The sequence below is a fragment of the Zophobas morio genome, unplaced genomic scaffold, assembly GCF_036711695.1.
Source record: "Zophobas morio isolate AGI-343-1 ecotype UQ-CSIRO unplaced genomic scaffold, CSIRO_AGI_Zmor_V1 ptg000044l, whole genome shotgun sequence".
NCBI lineage: Eukaryota > Metazoa > Arthropoda > Insecta > Coleoptera > Tenebrionidae > Zophobas > Zophobas morio.
In genome coordinates, this window is record NW_026972149.1 from 141,851 (window position 1) to 160,112 (window position 18,262).

Here is an 18,262-nt window from a genome sequence, read left to right on the forward strand (position 1 = left end):
ACGAACGCCGCAGAGTGTCTAAAACCTTGAGCATGCTACGTCGCGTCGGCGAAAGCAATAATAACCAATCCTCAACGCCAGCGGCTCTATCCCTGAGAATTTTTAGCACCACAATACGATCAGTTAATCTGATAGTGCAAATCCACATGTAGTTTTTATACTTGTGGCGGTAGGTGATTATTCAATATTCATTCATTAATTAACCCACAAGCTAAATTTCCTATTTTTAACCATCAAACACTCCACCAAATTTCTGTAATAAAGTGATCAGAACGTTCAACCAATTTTTTTCCAAAAAAAGGCTGAGACTGTCAAACTTAGAAATATCGGCACCGGCTGTTGACAACACAGGTTGACAACGTTGCAATTTTTTGCACGTCGGCACGCGAACACTGACTGCGTCTGCGTTTCAGATAACGTTAATCACGTTTCAAAATTATTAACGTTAACGCCCGATTAAGAACAATGTTTAAACTTTATTATGCAATGATTAATCGATTAAATTCAATTCTCAGTCATTAAATATTTTTTTAATGAAGCATCTCTCCTACGTATTTTACAGTGGCGCCTCGTGACCTTTTGAAATGGGGGGACACAATTTGATTGATGAGTTAAATATGAAGATATAAAACAGGTTGTTATTACCAAGTAATAGACGAAATTGTGTGACGGAAATAAATACAAAAATACATTCAAGAAAAGTAAAAAGCGATTTGTCCACATACCCGTTCAAAATTTTACATTGATGGCATCTAAAAGTTCATTTTGGACAGTTTTAGACGTTCCTTTAAAAACCGTTGCTTCTTTCAAATGATCTGAAAATGCAGAGTCAAATTCACCCGTAAAATCCATCAGAACTCCAAACATACCTGGATCTTGTGGTTTCCTACTTTCGTCATGTCCAGATAAAGCAAGTTCAAACACTCCACAAAATTTTATGCATATTATCAATTGGCGTAATATATGGCGAGTTTTGTCGACCTTTGCATTAGGTGCCCGAATATTATTAATATAGGCCGTGTTTAGTTGTTTCCGAATGTCCGTATTACCGAGAAGGTTATCTAAGAATATTTATCATACCTGTTTTACGTCTATCTCGCGCAGCATGAAAATTAAAACCCGCGCTGTCAGAAGGAACCGCAGTTCCATTGAATGATATGACTAGGACGTGTGGTTTCCATGACAACGGTGTAAACAAAACGTTTAAATCAGCCATGATTCGAACTCAAACTCGGTTTTTATCAGCAATCCAAGACACACATCTTTAGATGTAAGTGGATGTAAGTTTTGATACATTTTATACAAGTGGAGCGAGATAAAAAATTAGTTTTGATAATCACGACACAAATTTCCGGATAATTTTTTAAATATTAAAAATTAAGTACTATTTTGCTATCTCCAGAGTGTTTGTAGACGTTGTAATTTTGGGGGGGCACGTCCTCTTGTGCCACCCGGCACCAGCCGCCCCTGGTATTTTATACGAACTTAATTTTGTAAACATTAAACATTCGCTTCGTTTCACTTTAGTCATATCCTGTTGTACAATTTTGATTTTTTTTTCCAAAAATCTAGACGTCTATGGCAAAAACTCAACAAGGATGGTGTAGATGGTAAAACGCTGACCAAAATTAGGAATATCGTTCGTAACATAAATATAAAATTAATTAAACTGTTGATACAGTATTTTCAGAGATTATCAGTAAAATAAAAAAAAATACCGACAGGCAGACAGGCAGACGACAACGACAGAAGAACGAAACACGATATCTATTTTTTCGTACAGGCGGCGTCATGAAGTGTCGATAAAACAAACATTCAGCTTACATTCGTGAACTGAAAATGAAATTTCCATAGTGAAATTGTACAACTAATGTTATACCCTGACCAGTGGACTTCTTTGAAATTTTAATAATGAGTAGGTACTGACTAGCCTTGTTTTAATATTTCCACACAGCAACTAACAGGAAGCAGAACATTAAGAGAATTCTATTTCTTAAAAAAAAATTGATGACGCGATCTCAAAAAAGAATACAGACATATCTCGAAATGCGGTTTTGTTTGAAAAATCATACGTGTCACACCCATGACAAGCAAATGATTTTTTTGTCACCAATCAATCAGTCAGCATGCTGTAACAGTTTTTATACAAATAATATGTTGCACTGTGACCTACAGTCTACCTGTTGTTTTCGCTTTTCAGTGTCAATTTGGAAAAAAAAAATCTTCGTTATTTTATCACACTCGTTGCATATGGAATTACCTAAAAGTTAGTGCATGTTTTAACTGACAGTTGTAGTGTAGAAGAAGCTGTTGCGACTTGAATAACTTTTAAAACTTTAACTTTTTAAAAGGCAGCTGTTTCGATTTCTGGGGTAATTTTTATTATAAATTATAATTTGTTTCTTTGCTTGAGATGTGTTTTATTTTCATGCTTCTTGTTTCAAAAATAAATCGTACACGAATTTTTACTTCCTGAGCGTAAGGTAATCGGGTCCATATTTTCTGGACGTTTCATGATCCCTAGGGTAAGAAAAAAGTGATCTCCCGTTTCCGTCTGTTATCTGTCTGTGTTCATGTCAATTTCTATTAGACAGATAATCTCCGAAATTACTGGACTGATTGTTGTAAAATTTTGCGTGTATATTAGGAATAGATGGTAAAACCCTAACCAAAATTTGGCTAATCATCCCCATTAATAATGTGATGACCGCACCTCAAAACTGTACATAGCAAATGAGTCTTAAAGTGTATAAAATAATATAGTTCTATACTTGTAGTTTATGAACCCGTGTTGAGTTTTTATCCACAACATTCAGATTTTTGAAAAAGAAGTCAAAATCATATCACAGTATTTTGCAATTTAATCTCCAAAACCTAATGTTTTGAAATCTTGCAGCTGTTTCAAAGTTATCATAAGCATGGTAAATTTTTAATCAAAATATATTTGCTTATTCCCCCCCAAAAATTGATGACGTCACCGTAAAATTTTGCCAAATGAATCCTGTTGAAAATATGTTGAGTCTTTACTTGTGACTTCCCATCATATCCATATTTTTTAAATATGTTTTTACAGGTGGCTCAAAAAATTAATGAAGAAGTCAATTTAGTTTAATGATTAAATCAGGAACGGCTCATTCCATTTTCCCGAAAATTTGGGAATAGAATACTATTATTATTATTATTATTACACTACATCAATTCAAGCTGACATACGTATCCTTACAAAAATGTTAATGACGGCATCACAAAATTTTGTAAAGTAAAAACTCATTTGAAATTCTTTTTTACATTTACTTTAATATTAAATACATGCATATGTTTACTTTAACTTATAAGGGTTTTCATAAAAAATAAATTCGCAAAATCAAATTTTATAATTTTTCAAAAATGCTTTCATTGTATAGGTGAACCAACACCCTTGTGCGGAGTCTGCCTCAGGCGTGTATGGATTTCCACTAATTTTTATGAGGGCTTAACCTGTGGCTTAACTAAAGACCCTTGTAAACTTGTCGCAGTCCAGCTCAGATGGCTGGGAGAGGGTTAGCTGAGACGGACCGTATTGAAAATTTTAGTGCCAGATAAGATTGGAGGACGATAATAGTGACGTTTAATTTTTAAGAATATGAGTGTTTATGTAATAGAATACTGAAATATTCTTTCGTTAGTTGTGCGAAAATGATAATAAAAATTTGGTAACTTTATTAATATAATGTAATATAATATCTAATGATAAGTGCGTGTTTTTTATGTTTGGATAATGATTGCACTGCACGTTAACACTTCTGTTAAATTCAAGTAGTTTACAACGGTGGGTGGTTAAGCCGTCGTAAAGATTTGTGGAAGTTAATAGACGCCTGAGGCAGCTTTGTGTACTTCAGGAGCGAGGGAAGTTCTGTCAAAGCAACCATCGACCTTCGACCAATTTTAAAAAGTTCGATTGAGTAATGCGAGTAATATGGAGGAAGACGTAAAACGGTGTGCACATTGTCTTTGGCCATTTCATTAAAAAAAAAATAATTAATTCTATCTCGACGTTGACTAATCACGTCTACATTTGGCGCTAAGTACGATCCTGTACAGAGTCTTCTTACTTGCCTGTCTTACGACTGTCAAGTTTATTGGCTTAGGAGTGGTTCACGGTGGTAGGGTTTAACTTGTTCGTTGACAAGTGGGAGATTGATGTGAAAATCGTAAAACCACTATTTTTCTAGATACCCTACACAACAGTTTGTAATAGTTACATATCGCATATGTTATGGACGTTATGGTAGATATTTATGGTATTGTTGTTTATGTGCTGAGCACGTGCTATGCACTCAAGGTCGTACACGTCACGTGATGCCGCAACCCTCCGGGCCAGTGGCGTTGACAAATTTTTATGTACAATTTTGCAGTACAAAAAGAAAAATATATGGATAAAGCAAGTTAATGTGTGTGTACCGTTTCTTTTGTCATACGATTGTAAGGGAAACTAATTGAAATTTTCATTACATTTATAACTTTTGGATAATATTTTGTGATCGTTCGGACGCCTCTGGTAGGGAACGGCGAATTCTTCGGTGTCGGTCTTTGGCCACACAAAAAACATGACAAAAACAATGTTATTAATTTAGTGTGTAGTTCTCCATTGGAAAAATAAAAATAAAAATAAAAATTGTGCAATTTACTTCTATCCATAGGCCAACCAATTTTTGTTATTTTTCTATACTTCTCTCAGTGTCGTCATCATTACTGCAAGTAAGCACATATTATTGTACTAATGTTGTCTGTTCTTGTCTGGTCTGCAGCACATGGCGACTATGACTTATGACATAATGTGATGTCTAGGTATTTAAAGTATGCGACTAGTTGTAAAGGTCTTTACTCATTAAATAAAGTGAAATTACCAACTTCCAACTTCTATAAGCAATTAGTGTGACACGCAGTTAACGTTGTTGAACATCAACAAAGTTTTTAGGTTAGGAGACGCACTGGGTCGCCGAAATGTCGCAAGTTAAAATTTATTTAGAAAACTATAGTGGTGTGTATTACCCTGGTTCTGAAATTCGAGGACGTTTGGAATGTTACTTTGATGATGAAGTTACCGTCCGAGGTAGGTTTACTAAAGTAACTAATATTTTTATACATGTGTGTTAATTCTAGGCATCAAGATTCGTGTAAAATGTAAAGAACATAACAGTTGGCATGGAACAGAATCCTACACTGATCCGAGTGATGATAAAACCAAAACAAGAACCATACATTTAACTGGTGACAATACTGTATTATTCATTGAACAAATGTTACATGGTTCAAGTATTTATAAATCACTTTTTTGTTACACAGTGTAAACCACTGCCTCCATTTCAGCCTCAGGAACTACAGAGTTGAGCAGAGGTCGACATGTATATCCATTTTCAGTTAATTTGTCTCATGATATTCCTTCTACTTTTAAAGGACCACATGGTCATATTTCATATAAGATTAAAGCAATTGTGGACAGACCAATGAGAACTGATTATGAAGATGAGTTTATTTTTATTGTCCAGGCACCAATCGACTTTAATCATATGTCCCGAGACCTCCAGGTATTGTATTAGTATAAATTATTGTTTTGAAATCAGTCTCCATTGGGATGATAACTTCATTCTGAATTTATGATTATGTTTTGGTGAGATGTCAATATTGTAGGTGGGGGAGGGTAAAGTGACAATTAGTTTATTGTGACATCAAAGTAAATAAGCTGTTTGTACTTGATATCCTACAAGAAGAACGTGTGAGTGTAACCATTACCTGCCCTAAAAATAGATATAAAATATTAAAAAAATGCTGCTATAATTTTAAAACATTATTTACTGGTTTGTATTTAATTAGAATTCTAACTTTATTTTATATCTACGCAAAATCTGTACCATGATGCCATTCATGCCACTAGGGATCACCAACGTTATAGTTGCAATCAGTCAATATTGATCTTGTCTTATCACTTGACATTACATATGACAGTCTTAAATTCCATTTTTGTTAATTTGCCAATCGTTCTGATAGCTACTATAAGTAAAATTTGGCAACTTGATTGTCAGTTTTCCTAGTAGTTGTAAACATTCAGTTATCAATATTACAACTGTCAGTTAGAAATACAAACTGATCCAAGATTTGAGTTCATTGTCTGAAATTAAATTGTTTTTGTGTTAGTTTCGTGATGATGATTTAGGAACATGACTATATAAAATCTACAACAGGTGGTAAAGTAAACTCGGAAAATTTATTACACATCAACGCGATCACACTTATCTACACTTCGAGATTTTGCTGTAACAGTTGAACTATAAGAGAACACTTTAAAATATAAGTATGTATAATTTTTTAGTAATATATTTACAAAAATGTGTCAATTTTATTGGAATTATTCATGTATTATGACTAAAGATAGGCGGAAATAAGTTTTTGACTACCACCATTAATTCACAGAACCGTGCAACCGAACCGAACATGTTGCTGTCTTTCAGACGCCTATGAAGTGCATGTAGTGGGGATTAATCCACGAGGTCTCACTTATTTCCGCTTAACAGTAATTATGATCTAACTATAAAGAGAAAAAGTACACCATTGAAATGTCATTTATATGAAAAAAAAAAAAAATGCGGGGAGTGAAATTCTTGTCATCGCTGTGTTCAATCGTTCGTTGATTTTATGTGACAGTCAGTTTTATGGCATTTTATAATTTCATCATTTAATTTGGTGACCACCTTATTATTGCGAGAGAAAATGATAAAATAATTTACTCCTTAATTGTATTAGATTGCTAAAACGAGTATGTATATATATATATACACCCTGTAACCCGTGTAAGGTATATGTATAAGTGTTCTTAGTGTTTTCGCAAATATGAATATATTTTGACTTGAGATATTGAAATTAATTCAAGTGAACTCCATTGTTTTAGCTTAGAGTGAAAAACTTAGGTTGGTGTATGCAATACATAAGATACATTTTTGGCACTTTGTATCAACACAGGTTTTTTTTAACAACACCTTTGTGGTATATTTTAAGGAAAATTAAATTTCGATATAATATATTAGTACCAGAGTCACAAAATTAGGTGTACAAATTAATGAAAATATATATCATGAAAAAAAGAAATTGGTACAACTTCAAAATTTGTAAATATTTAGTCTTAAACACCAAAAAAATTCGATATAATTCGTAATAACCGGTATGATAATAAAAGAAATTCCACATTTCGCGGTAAATGTATTTTGTACTTCATTTCAGAATGGCTTCAATTCTTGTGTCTGTAAATTTACCAACTCTTAATGTTTTCTAAAAAAAAAATACTTTTCTCGTTTAAACTTAAAAGTACTTACATAGTTTGGGTATATACATTAAATTTGTTCTTAATTTATATCTTGGATACAAACAGTTTGTGGTTCTGTTGTGTATGAATAATTTTAGGATGTCAGCACGTACTCGGATGAAAAAACGGTATGTTGCTGGTGTTGCAAAGGTGGTAACATAACAATGGAAGTAGAATTGCCGAAGACTGCTTTTGTACCAGGCGAAACTATTCCATTTAAAATAAGCATCTGTAATTTATCAAATTCGAACGTCGAAAAAGTGAAAGTAAAATTAGTCAAAACAACGACGTACAAAGTAACTAGTCCTAAACATGAATCAAAAACGGACGAGGAAAATCTTGTTTCATTCAGTGAGCATGGTGTTGGTGCCCATGGCGAATACACTTATAATCTCGAACTACAAATTCCTGGATACATAGATGTACCAAATTTTACAAAATGTGAATTATTCAAAGTTAGTTATGAGTTGGAAGTTTCTGCTGAGATGCCTTCTTGTACTATGGATTTGGATATTAATGCATGGGATATTAAGATAGGTCATATTCAGTGTGGTAATTACGGAACAGGTGATAGCGCCGTTAATTCTGCTGCTGCAGCATACCCTACTCCAGCGTATCCACCGGCACCTGGTGTCGTGTATCCACCAGCACCTGGTGGTGGCGTATATCCACCTTCGCCCAACGCTTACGTACATGGTGGGTTACCACCATATCCAACAAATGATTTTGATAAAAAACCAATCTCTCCTCTTGGTCCACCTTCCGCTCCTAGTTCCTCCATTGCCAGTGCACCAATGGAGGATAATCCTAAGGCACGAGAAGCAGCTAGTGGTGGAACTTCAGGAGTGGCCGGTTTCGTGTCAGAATTACGTAAGTAGGCAAACACATTATTTTTATTGGTACTGATTTGCCGTTAACTCACTTGTTTGGTATCGTTGATCTGATAATAATTTTAATACAACAACGTAAACATTATACGTTTTGTACTAATACTAAAATTGATTTCTATTTTACAAAGTGAGTATTAAGAAGTCTGTTCATTGTATACCTGCGATTGATTTAGAAATGTAGCATACACGATTTTTTTATCACTTGAAAGAGGTATTACAGTCATTCAAAATACAACAAATTTATCATCGTACAAAAAATATCGTACACCAAATGTGAGAAATGTATATAACACTCTATGCTCATTATTCATTCATGTACACATTTCTTTATGAGGAAATAATTCAATATAAATCACCTGCTGATTATGTTTTACACTATGTTGTTTTCACGTCGGAACAATTTAACATTACATTATTGTTTTCAGCACCTCCTTCGTACAGTCAAATACAGCAAAATCCTTCCGCCCCATATCCTCCACAGTGAAGATATTTAAAACGATATATTAATATATACAAATATTTGCATAAAAATAACTTGTATTTGAATATGAATTATTCTTATGCAATTATTGGCCATAACATTGTGGTATGTTATTTTGATCCACATGATTTTATATAGTAACAAACACTGATATACTTGGCACAACATTAGTTATGATTTAACACTTTTTATATATTATTCAAATTATTATTTACGGTTTATTAAAAAATTTGTAATTGTATGTAATGTAAGCCAGTTTTACACCTCGCATATGTTAAGCATTAGAAAATACAGTCTGTATTTTTGTATGTCTAAACTGTCAGTAGGTATACCTACTCTTAACTAGATATTGTTTTTTTTTTTTTATTACTACTACTAATATTCAATCATGTTGCTTTAGAAATATGTTTTTATTTCCCTGTAATATTGTTTATGCTATCGTATTTTGTTGTAATTGTCGATTATGAATGTACATTATAAAGGAGTTTTAGAATAATGAATAACTGTTCGTTGTTTTCACGACTGCTGCGTTACTGTTTTTAAAATTTTTACATTTTACAGCAGCGCATTATATTTCCGCTTAAGATAATTGTGTGAGAAGTGCACTTGCCTTTTTATAGATAAGAACTATTTTTGTTATTATTTTTAGTGTTTGCATGACATTTTGTACCAGGTGCCAACCAAACGGGATGTATTAAACAAATATTGACTAGTTTTTAACATTGTGTAAAATTACACAAACCTGCATTTTACATTGCCACTAATAATGACAGGTCATTCTGATAAATTTACAAAAGAGTTAAATGAGGTTTAGTTATCACCTGGTGACTGCCTGTGATAAAGGGTTGCCTCAAAATAATTTTGTCTTAGAATTATCTTCAACCTTATGATTTTTCTCATTTATACACACAGCACGGTGAATACTTAGAAACAACTAAAAGGGAAAACTGTCATTCAATTTTAATTACGAAATGATTTTAATCCAGTAGGGTGTAAACTTAAAAAGTGTATGTCTATAAAATTAATCTTAGTTTGATATGTTTCTGTTGTCAGATAAATATTTGTATTAATTTGAGGCTTGTTTATTCTGCATTGTTATAAGAGTTTCATTTTTATGTTATTGTATTTTATGATACCCAAAATTATGTAACGATAATATTAATAGCCACATTAAAAGTGTGGTTTGAATTTATATGCCATCTGATAATTGTTTTATATGAAAAGAATACATCACTTATTTATGGATAAGTATTTACATGTATTACGTAATATATTGTTTATGAAAGTGTCTTATCAAACGCTCTTAATTAAAGAAGTTATAGTTTTGCATGCCAGAGTTTTATATGCCGGTTTTTACACGAATAAAATTTAAAAATGCTTTTATTTTTACTTACATTGCCTTTAACCATGCTGAAAAATAGAAAAACACAAATCACTTCAATTACAAATGTGTTGCTTTAAGCACGGTAAATCACTATTCAAATTAAAAGTAGACATCTCGTCGACATCATATTAAAGTAGCGAATCTGGATTTCTCTTCTTTTCACGACAACAGTTTAAAACTCAATTTAGATAAGAAATTAAGTGATTTTTCAAAATTTAAGCCTGAAAGTGCCCTATTTTCATTTTCACTTCCCGAGCCAAAGTTAAGGAAGTATTGTAATCGACTCCGTCAGGCGATTTGTTGCTTTTATGTTGTCCCAATGTTTCACGACTTCTAGAGTATAAAAAAAAAGTTGTCTCCAGTTACCGTCTGTCTGTCGACTGTGTCGGATTTTTTTAGACAGGTATTCTCCGAGACTACGGGACCGATTGTTGTCAAATTTTGTATAGTTTACGAAATATAGTTGTAGCAGGTAATTGTACTCGTAAAATGCTCATTTTCGTTCGTGAATAACGATGGTCCTTGTTCGGATCTGAATTATTCTGCTTTCTAACATGTGCGGATTACCGCCACGCGACAGCTTTAAGTTGTAAATATTTCTTGCTATTGTACTACTGTCCGCCTCGTTATTGTCAATAAAATTTTATAGGGTACAACGATATTTCGTAAACTATATGTATATTATTATAGGAATATCATGTAGATGGTCAAATACATGGTAGAAGCAGTGATGAACGAAATACTAATAACGTGTTGTGTTTAGGTTTTGTTAAATCAATTTAAATCAGTCAGTAACAAAACCAACAATTCGCACACCCAACTTAAATATGCAATCCTACTACCACAATATAACCTCAATCAACATAACAGCATTTTCGCATCTGACAGTTCAATCAGGGAAGTTCAATAACATAGCCTCACAACCGATATTTAAATTTACCACGCAAAATATATTGCGCGGGATACCTGCGTAAGGCAAAATTGACTCCATGAAGGTTGCGGAGTGGGATATCACGTTCATCACTGGTATAGGCATACGCATCGGGTGTGACGTCAGTGGGGTGAAATTAGCGCGAAATTTAAAACACATTATTTAAATTGCAAAAATTTATTTATGATTATTCAATTGTTGCAGTCGTACTTATGTGTGATGTGATCGCAGAATTTAGGTTTGTGGAGAGAACTGAGCATAAATATGTCAAAAACCTCTTTTCAACACTCAAGAGATAAGAGCAAATTGGTATTTGCATTTGCTGATGTCCCACATTTATCGAAATTGATACGAAACCACATTTTTGGACCGTTCAACTTTCAATAATTACATTTTTATCATTATTAATTTCATTAACTTTCATTAGTCGACAACTAATTGACGTATTGGACAGAGCTATGACAACTCAATCTGAAATTCCCCAGCGAAGCTCACAAGAGTCACAAGGTCGTTGATGCCACCTAACGTCACAAATGGATGCGCAGATGATTTTTAAATTTGTACATCGGATGCCTATACCAGAGAACATACCTATACCATGTCTCCTTCTACCATGATCGAGACTGCGGCGGGGCTCTTGTCCGAGAAGTTGCTCTTTCCACTCACTGGTTGGTCCATTTATTACGTACGCATTGTTTGGGACAAAATGGAATCCATAAAATAATTTGGCTCATTCATTAAATTTTTTAAGTGACCCTGTATAAGAAATTCTAAAAATATGAATGGAATGATAAATCATAAATCACAAGTATAGACTCACCATATTTTGTTCATTTTCGGTAAGATGTATTAGGAAAAATTTTGTAACGAAGTCATCCATTTTTTTGGGGAAATAAACAGATCTATTTTGATTAAAATTTAACGTGTTTACGATAACTTTAAAACGGCTGTAAAATTTCAAAACATTCATTTACAGATTCAAAATTATAGTATTGCAAAATGTTGTTATACGATTATGATTTTTTTCCCAAAAATCTGGATGCCTTGGGTAAAAACTCAACACGTATTCATAAACTACACGTGTAGGTGTATGTTATTCTATACAATTTAAAACGGATTTACTATGTATAATTTTGAGTTGACGTCATCACACTGTTGGTGGGGTCAATTAGACAAAGTTTAGTTAGCGTTTTACCATCTAAATTAATGAATGGGCCAATTTTTTGTATCTATTAAATCAAGAACGACTCACTCCATTTTCCGTAAATTTGGGGATATATTCTGTTATTATTAGTATTACACTGGACCTATCCGAATTGATATACGTATCTCGGCAGAAATGTTGACGTTATTACAAAATTTTGTAATGGAAAAACTTCTTTATCTTTACTTTAACATTACATACATATTTTTATTTTAGCTTATAAGGGTTATTATAAAAACATTAAATTCGCAAAATTAAATTTTATAATTTTTCGAAAAATCTGAATTTATTATAATGTACTTCACGGGCGAGGGATGTTCTGTGGAAATAACCTTCGACCAATTTTTTTATGGAAATATGAATTACATTTCAGAGGATAGAGTTTAAATATTTTTACCCCTGGACATTTGAATGAGTTCTGATAAACCGTTCTGGAAATTTTGTCTTAGTGATTTGGTGTTAACTTTCACAAGAGTACAACGGTTTCTTTTATCTCAGCATTTACATGTAACCATATTTTATACTACATATTGTATACTACTTGCCTTTAAGTATTTAAAAGCTTTCTAACTGTAGGGTTACTGTTTTGTTCGTTATTACTGATAAGATGACAAATGAAAATACTTTTTGTATATTCTATTCCAATTGAGCTTCTACTAATTTTTTACATTTAATAAAATGTATACAAATTTCATATAGAACTGAGTGTATTCACAAATGAGAAATAAATTAAACAGGACTCACCACAAAATTTTAACGCAGGAACAAGGATAATGCGTAGGTTTACGCAGAGCCCCCATAAAATGAACTCTAAAACTGAAATAAATCGTTTTCAAGTGTTATTGCAAATTTAGTTAATGGTTGCAGGTTCAATTCATTATCTACAACAGGTGCTTATATTTTTAAGGGGAGCGTTATTAAAAACTTATATTTGAATTCCTTTCATCATTATTTTATTACTATGTACTTATATCAAAAATGATTCTAACAAGTATCATTAAAAAAAAAGGATCCGCAAACGTTTGCGCGCTTGTGTTGTTTTTTAATAATGCCTGGTACGGGTGAAAAATTGACTAAGCCGCATGCATTACCATATTGAGTGTTCTAGGGCTGTAATACAACGATAACGACGTCGGCGTCGGCATCAAAGCACCGACGTCTAAGTGCTGCCCTCTCGACGAATATACAAAGGAATTCAAACTTTCTCAAGCGAATGTCAAAATTCAATTCATATCGCTGCATAAATTGAACGAGTTATTAGACTCTTGACTTTATCAGAGGTGAAATAGACAGGTTAAAATCTTCAGAAAGAGATGACAAACGGTAGTACAGGACAGACCATAAAATTAATCATTTAATTTATTCTAAAAAACTCTTGGCATATTCCTAGAAAGATTTTAGCGAACTTATTAATTAGAGCAATTGGTCGATAATGTTCTATAGCATTACGATCGGCTTTCGCATCGGAACAGTTTTAGAAATCTTCCAAGACTTCGGAATTACACCATTCGTTAAGATTTTGTTACACAAGATAAACAGCGGCTTTACCAACGTGGGACAACAGTCTTTTAAGAAAATAGAAGGCATTCTGTGTGGACCAGCGGTATTTTTACGTTTTAATTTATCCAAAGCTGTAATGATTTCGTTTTCTGTTGAAATTTGAAGGTGGATTGAAAACAGGTTGAAAAAATGTTGCAAAACCATCAGCAATATTTTTGGACCTGGTACCAGACATTTATTATAGGTCATTGTGGGCGGGATGTTACTACTGCCTTTTTTTAAATTCACGTATCTCCAAAATCCCTTAAGATTATTAACCATATCTCTTTGCGTTAAAAATTTTGTATTCACAGTTAATACCTATTCATTGGCCTAAAAGTACGGAACATTAGAATGAGGTTTTCTCGTTAGCGTCTGAAATGGAGTGTAGGCTAGGAGTTCTTCATACAAATGCATATTCCAAGTGATTTGAAAATTTGTTTGTTTACATTTTCTGAGATATGGGAAATATCAAAACAATGTTGAGAATAGTTTTGTTTTGGGAATAAATCAACCATCAGTGAGTGGGTGCTTGTCACATATTATTGTTAATTAGGTACTATAAAATCATTGGATCACTTTTCCGTGGGTTGCACAAGATATTTAGAGAAATAAAAAAATAGAAGTAATTCATTATACTCATGTTGCCACGTTGCCCCGCCACGTGAGTACCTACTCTGTACATCTAGCAACTCCATTTCACAACAAAAAAAGATACTATAGCATCAATATACTATAAATTGCTATTAGTGATGCTTCACTAAGTATCATCATTCATCAGTACTAATGCCAGATATTCCAGATCGTCAACGCACATTTACGTAGATAGTTTTTGAATGATAACTTGAACTTTCACCTCAAAAGAGACGATGGATATCCATTACTTTCCTAGTTAATGGTACAGTATCCTGAAATTTACAATAACAATTCAGCAGAGGGACAATACAATTTACATCTAACAAGAGAACGCTTAACAACTGAACGTGTTAACAGAATGTTAAAAGGAAGATATCAATGTTTACTTAAACACAGAACTTTACACTATAATCAAATTAAGGCGACTAAAATAATATATTTATGCGTTATGTTGCATAATATTGCCAAAATATTTTAAAGTAGACAAGCCAGATGACGTTGACGAAATAGAAAATATGGAGGATCCGCTACCGAACCAAAATATCCCAGCAAATAATTTCTTTTTGCAAGGGTCTAGAAAACGAGATAGAATAAGGAACACCTTTTTCGTAAACAATTTATTAATCTTTATTGAAAATGTTTCGTTAATTATTATTATACAAAACTACTTTGAAGTTTCACTATATTTTCTTTGTATTGCTTTCGCGATGTTTTTGTTGCTTTTTATTAAAATGCGCAGCGATTTGTCATTGGATATGTTGTTACTGATACTCCTTGTTCTCCTAAGCATAGGTCGATCATGGTTTTGTTCCCAAGAAATTTTTTGGTTATGGGACTTCAAAAACCTCAGCAGGAACAACATCCTCTATTTCAGTGTTGAAATCTATAAAAAAATGTATTTAGTATACATTCAAATAAAAGAATAAGTATAATTTTTATACTTTCAAAAACAATTTCCATTCCCGGTTCCAGTATTTCTGGTAACCCATTCACCATAATGGGACCAATAAACTGTAGCAACTTTTCTTCGTGTGGCGACAAGTTTCTAACTTCGGAGTCGCATCTGTCAGTTCCGAATTTCAGTTTTTACCCAATTTAATTTTCGTATCTAAATCGTTGGAAAAGAATTCTGAAGATTTATGTCGGTCGAAACCAGGGCCCAAATTTCAGCAATGGAAGGACAAGTAAAGCTGGTTACGTTCGGGCAGATGAACGCAAGAAACAAAAAAAAAAAATGGAGGAAAAGATGAACACAAGAAACAAAGAAATAAACGAAAAATGGTCGCAAGACCCAAAAAAATGGGACGGAAAAAGTGGACGTAAGAAATAAAAAATGGACGAAAAAAATGAACGCAAGAGACAAGAACATAAACGAAAAGATGGAAAAAATGGATACAAAAATAAATAAGCAAACTGAATAAATAAACTAAGTGAAAAAATTATTTAGATTAGTTTAAATAAAATTTGATGGATCGTCCTCGTAAACAAAATAAAATTGCAACTGGTTATTTTTATCAAAACTAAAATTTTCTGAAATTCTCAAGATTCATTTGCTAATGAGCAATTTTTAATAAAGCCTGTGGCGCAATTTTAGAGGATGAAATCTAGAATCATTCTGTCCATACAGCAAAGACAAAATAATAAAAGCAAACAAAATCTTTCTTTACCTCGCTAGACTGATGTTATCTGGATTTAAATTTGTAAAGAGTTGAATTTCATTTGGCATTGAGACTTAATGCTGGTGTGACGAATGGTGTTGAGGATCCCTGACCCTTTAGCTTTGAGCTTCGTCGTTTCAAGTTGTCGTTAATCAAAGGAAGAGCAACCGTACTGGCTTGTATTTGTGTATCCGTGTCCGTTGATCCGCGATTCATGATTTTGATAAGATCGCTGTACGTTTTCAAATCTGGTATATGCGCGCTTCGGGTGCTGGATTGCGTGACGCAAAGTCACAAACTTTGATTAAACACGAATAAAAGGATATACTAAAACACATACCCCAACCTCTTCAAAGGGGAATCGAGAACTTGTTTGGTGAATAAAGTACGTTTGGCAATTTGCACGAAATCTCTTTCATCTACCTACGCTATTATAGATCCAACTACTTTACAAATTGATTTTTTCCTTTATTATGAATGGTGTGATAAAGTTTCACATTTAAAACGATTGTTTCTGTTACTCGTGACTTACATTGAGGAGGGATAGGAACTGAAGAACCTTTTGAACACTTTAAAATAGAAAATACTTTCACATAAATTCCTATTTGTCGAACCTTAGAAAGTTGATACATCATTATATGACATCCTAGCGTCTCAAATTCACAAAAAAATACTTTTTTTGTTCTAAAACAAAAGATAGTTTATAAACACGAGGAAAGAACTTTTTTTTTGTTACAACTTCCGTGTAATTCGATTAATTCGATCTGTTGAGCTGAAATATTAGGTACAAGTTTGTTTTTGTTTGTAAAAAGTGAGATCTTTTTATTATTAACACAATAAAAAAATAAAACTATTAATACATATTTATATTACTGAACGGAATGCAAGCTGTTAAAAATGTGAAAAAAAATTCTAATGAAAAAAGTTTCCATAGCACAGCAAATATACCGGGTGTCTCAACGTATCTGTTCTACTCAAATATCTCCATGATTTTAAAATATAAAAATTTGAACTTAGACATGTTGAATATATATGTAATACAATCTATTAAATGAGTAGACTATTGGCATCGTATTAGCTTCAATTTCACCGGAAATGACATCAACTGTTTTTCTAAATCTAAGAGTATAGTTTGTAGGACTATAAAAGACAACATTTTTTTTTTCTTTTCAATGATATATGACTCAGTATAACAGTATGCATCTAGAAGCTTTAAAACGCTTGTGAGTTGTAAACAAAAATACAATGGCGTTTCTCAAGCAACGTTTCCTATTATTTTCGGGTTCTGGCTTGTTCTAGATTAAAATAAATAAAATATTGTAGTGTCAAAAAATGGAATACGAAAGATTCAGCAATGCCGAAAAGTTATACATATATGATACTTATTTACGGAAAGTGTAGGCAAAATAGAAGACAATACAGAACATTGTAGGGAGAAAGATTTCCGAAGAGACAACAACCAAGTTGTATGCATTTCGCAAGATTAGCAAAAAATTTAGAACAATTTGGATCTTTCAAAAAGAAACGCACAGTCCTTTTACGAAAAACGGCAACAGATGAAGAACATACCGTAGATGTCTTGGGGAGGGTTAATGTGGATCCTCATATTTCCACCAGGCAAATATACGAAGAAACGAATAATTCAAAATCCTCCAAAAAAGCGGCCAAATATCATATGACAAAATTCATTTACATCAAGCTCTAGTACCACCCGATTTTGAAAGAAGGTTGGCTGTTATTGCGTAAGCTAAGGAAGTATAGTAATCGAGTCCATCGGCCGAATTGCCACTTTAACGTTTTCTCGTTGTGTCATGACCTCTAGAAGACGAAAAAAGTGGTCTACCGTTTCCGTCTGTCTGTCTGTCTGTCTGTATTAATTTTTATTAGACAAATAATCTCCGAAACTACTGGACCGATTGTTGTCATATTTTGTTTGTATATTAGGAATGTCATGTAGATGGTTAAATACTAACTAAAATTTGGATAATCATCCCCACCACCAATGGGATGACGTCATTTCTAAAATTTATAATAAAAAGGTTTTTAAAATTTTTTAAAATAAGATACTCCTCTCCTGCATTTGTCGTGTGTGAATCCGTGTCGAATTTTCACCCTAGCCGTCCAAAATTTTTGGAAAAAATTCAAAACTGAATGACAATATTTCACAATAGAACTTTGAAACTGCAATACCGTTTGCTCTGAA

The 18,262-nt window shown here is 33.0% G+C and overlaps 1 protein-coding gene across 3 annotated transcripts; it reads left to right on the top strand.

The window, feature by feature from the left end:
• The first annotated feature begins 91 nt into the window (after nucleotides 1–91).
• On the top strand, nucleotides 92–10,034 carry LOC135141470 (arrestin domain-containing protein 3-like). 3 transcript variants are annotated; one of them, XM_064072593.1, is made up of 6 exons: nucleotides 92–169; nucleotides 4,958–5,092; nucleotides 5,143–5,295; nucleotides 5,350–5,567; nucleotides 7,435–8,206; nucleotides 8,652–10,034. In XM_064072593.1, the coding sequence occupies exons 2-6, from the start codon at nucleotides 4,984–4,986 to the stop codon at nucleotides 8,708–8,710; spliced, it is 1,311 nt and encodes a 436-aa protein (XP_063928663.1). In that variant the 5' UTR covers nucleotides 92–169; nucleotides 4,958–4,983; the 3' UTR covers nucleotides 8,711–10,034. The 3 variants fall into 3 exon arrangements, with proteins under 3 accessions (XP_063928663.1, XP_063928662.1, XP_063928664.1); XM_064072592.1 differs by lacking the exon at nucleotides 92–169 and adding an exon at nucleotides 4,017–4,737; XM_064072594.1 differs by lacking the exon at nucleotides 92–169 and adding an exon at nucleotides 4,748–4,827.
• Nucleotides 10,035–18,262: the final 8,228 nt, after the last annotated feature.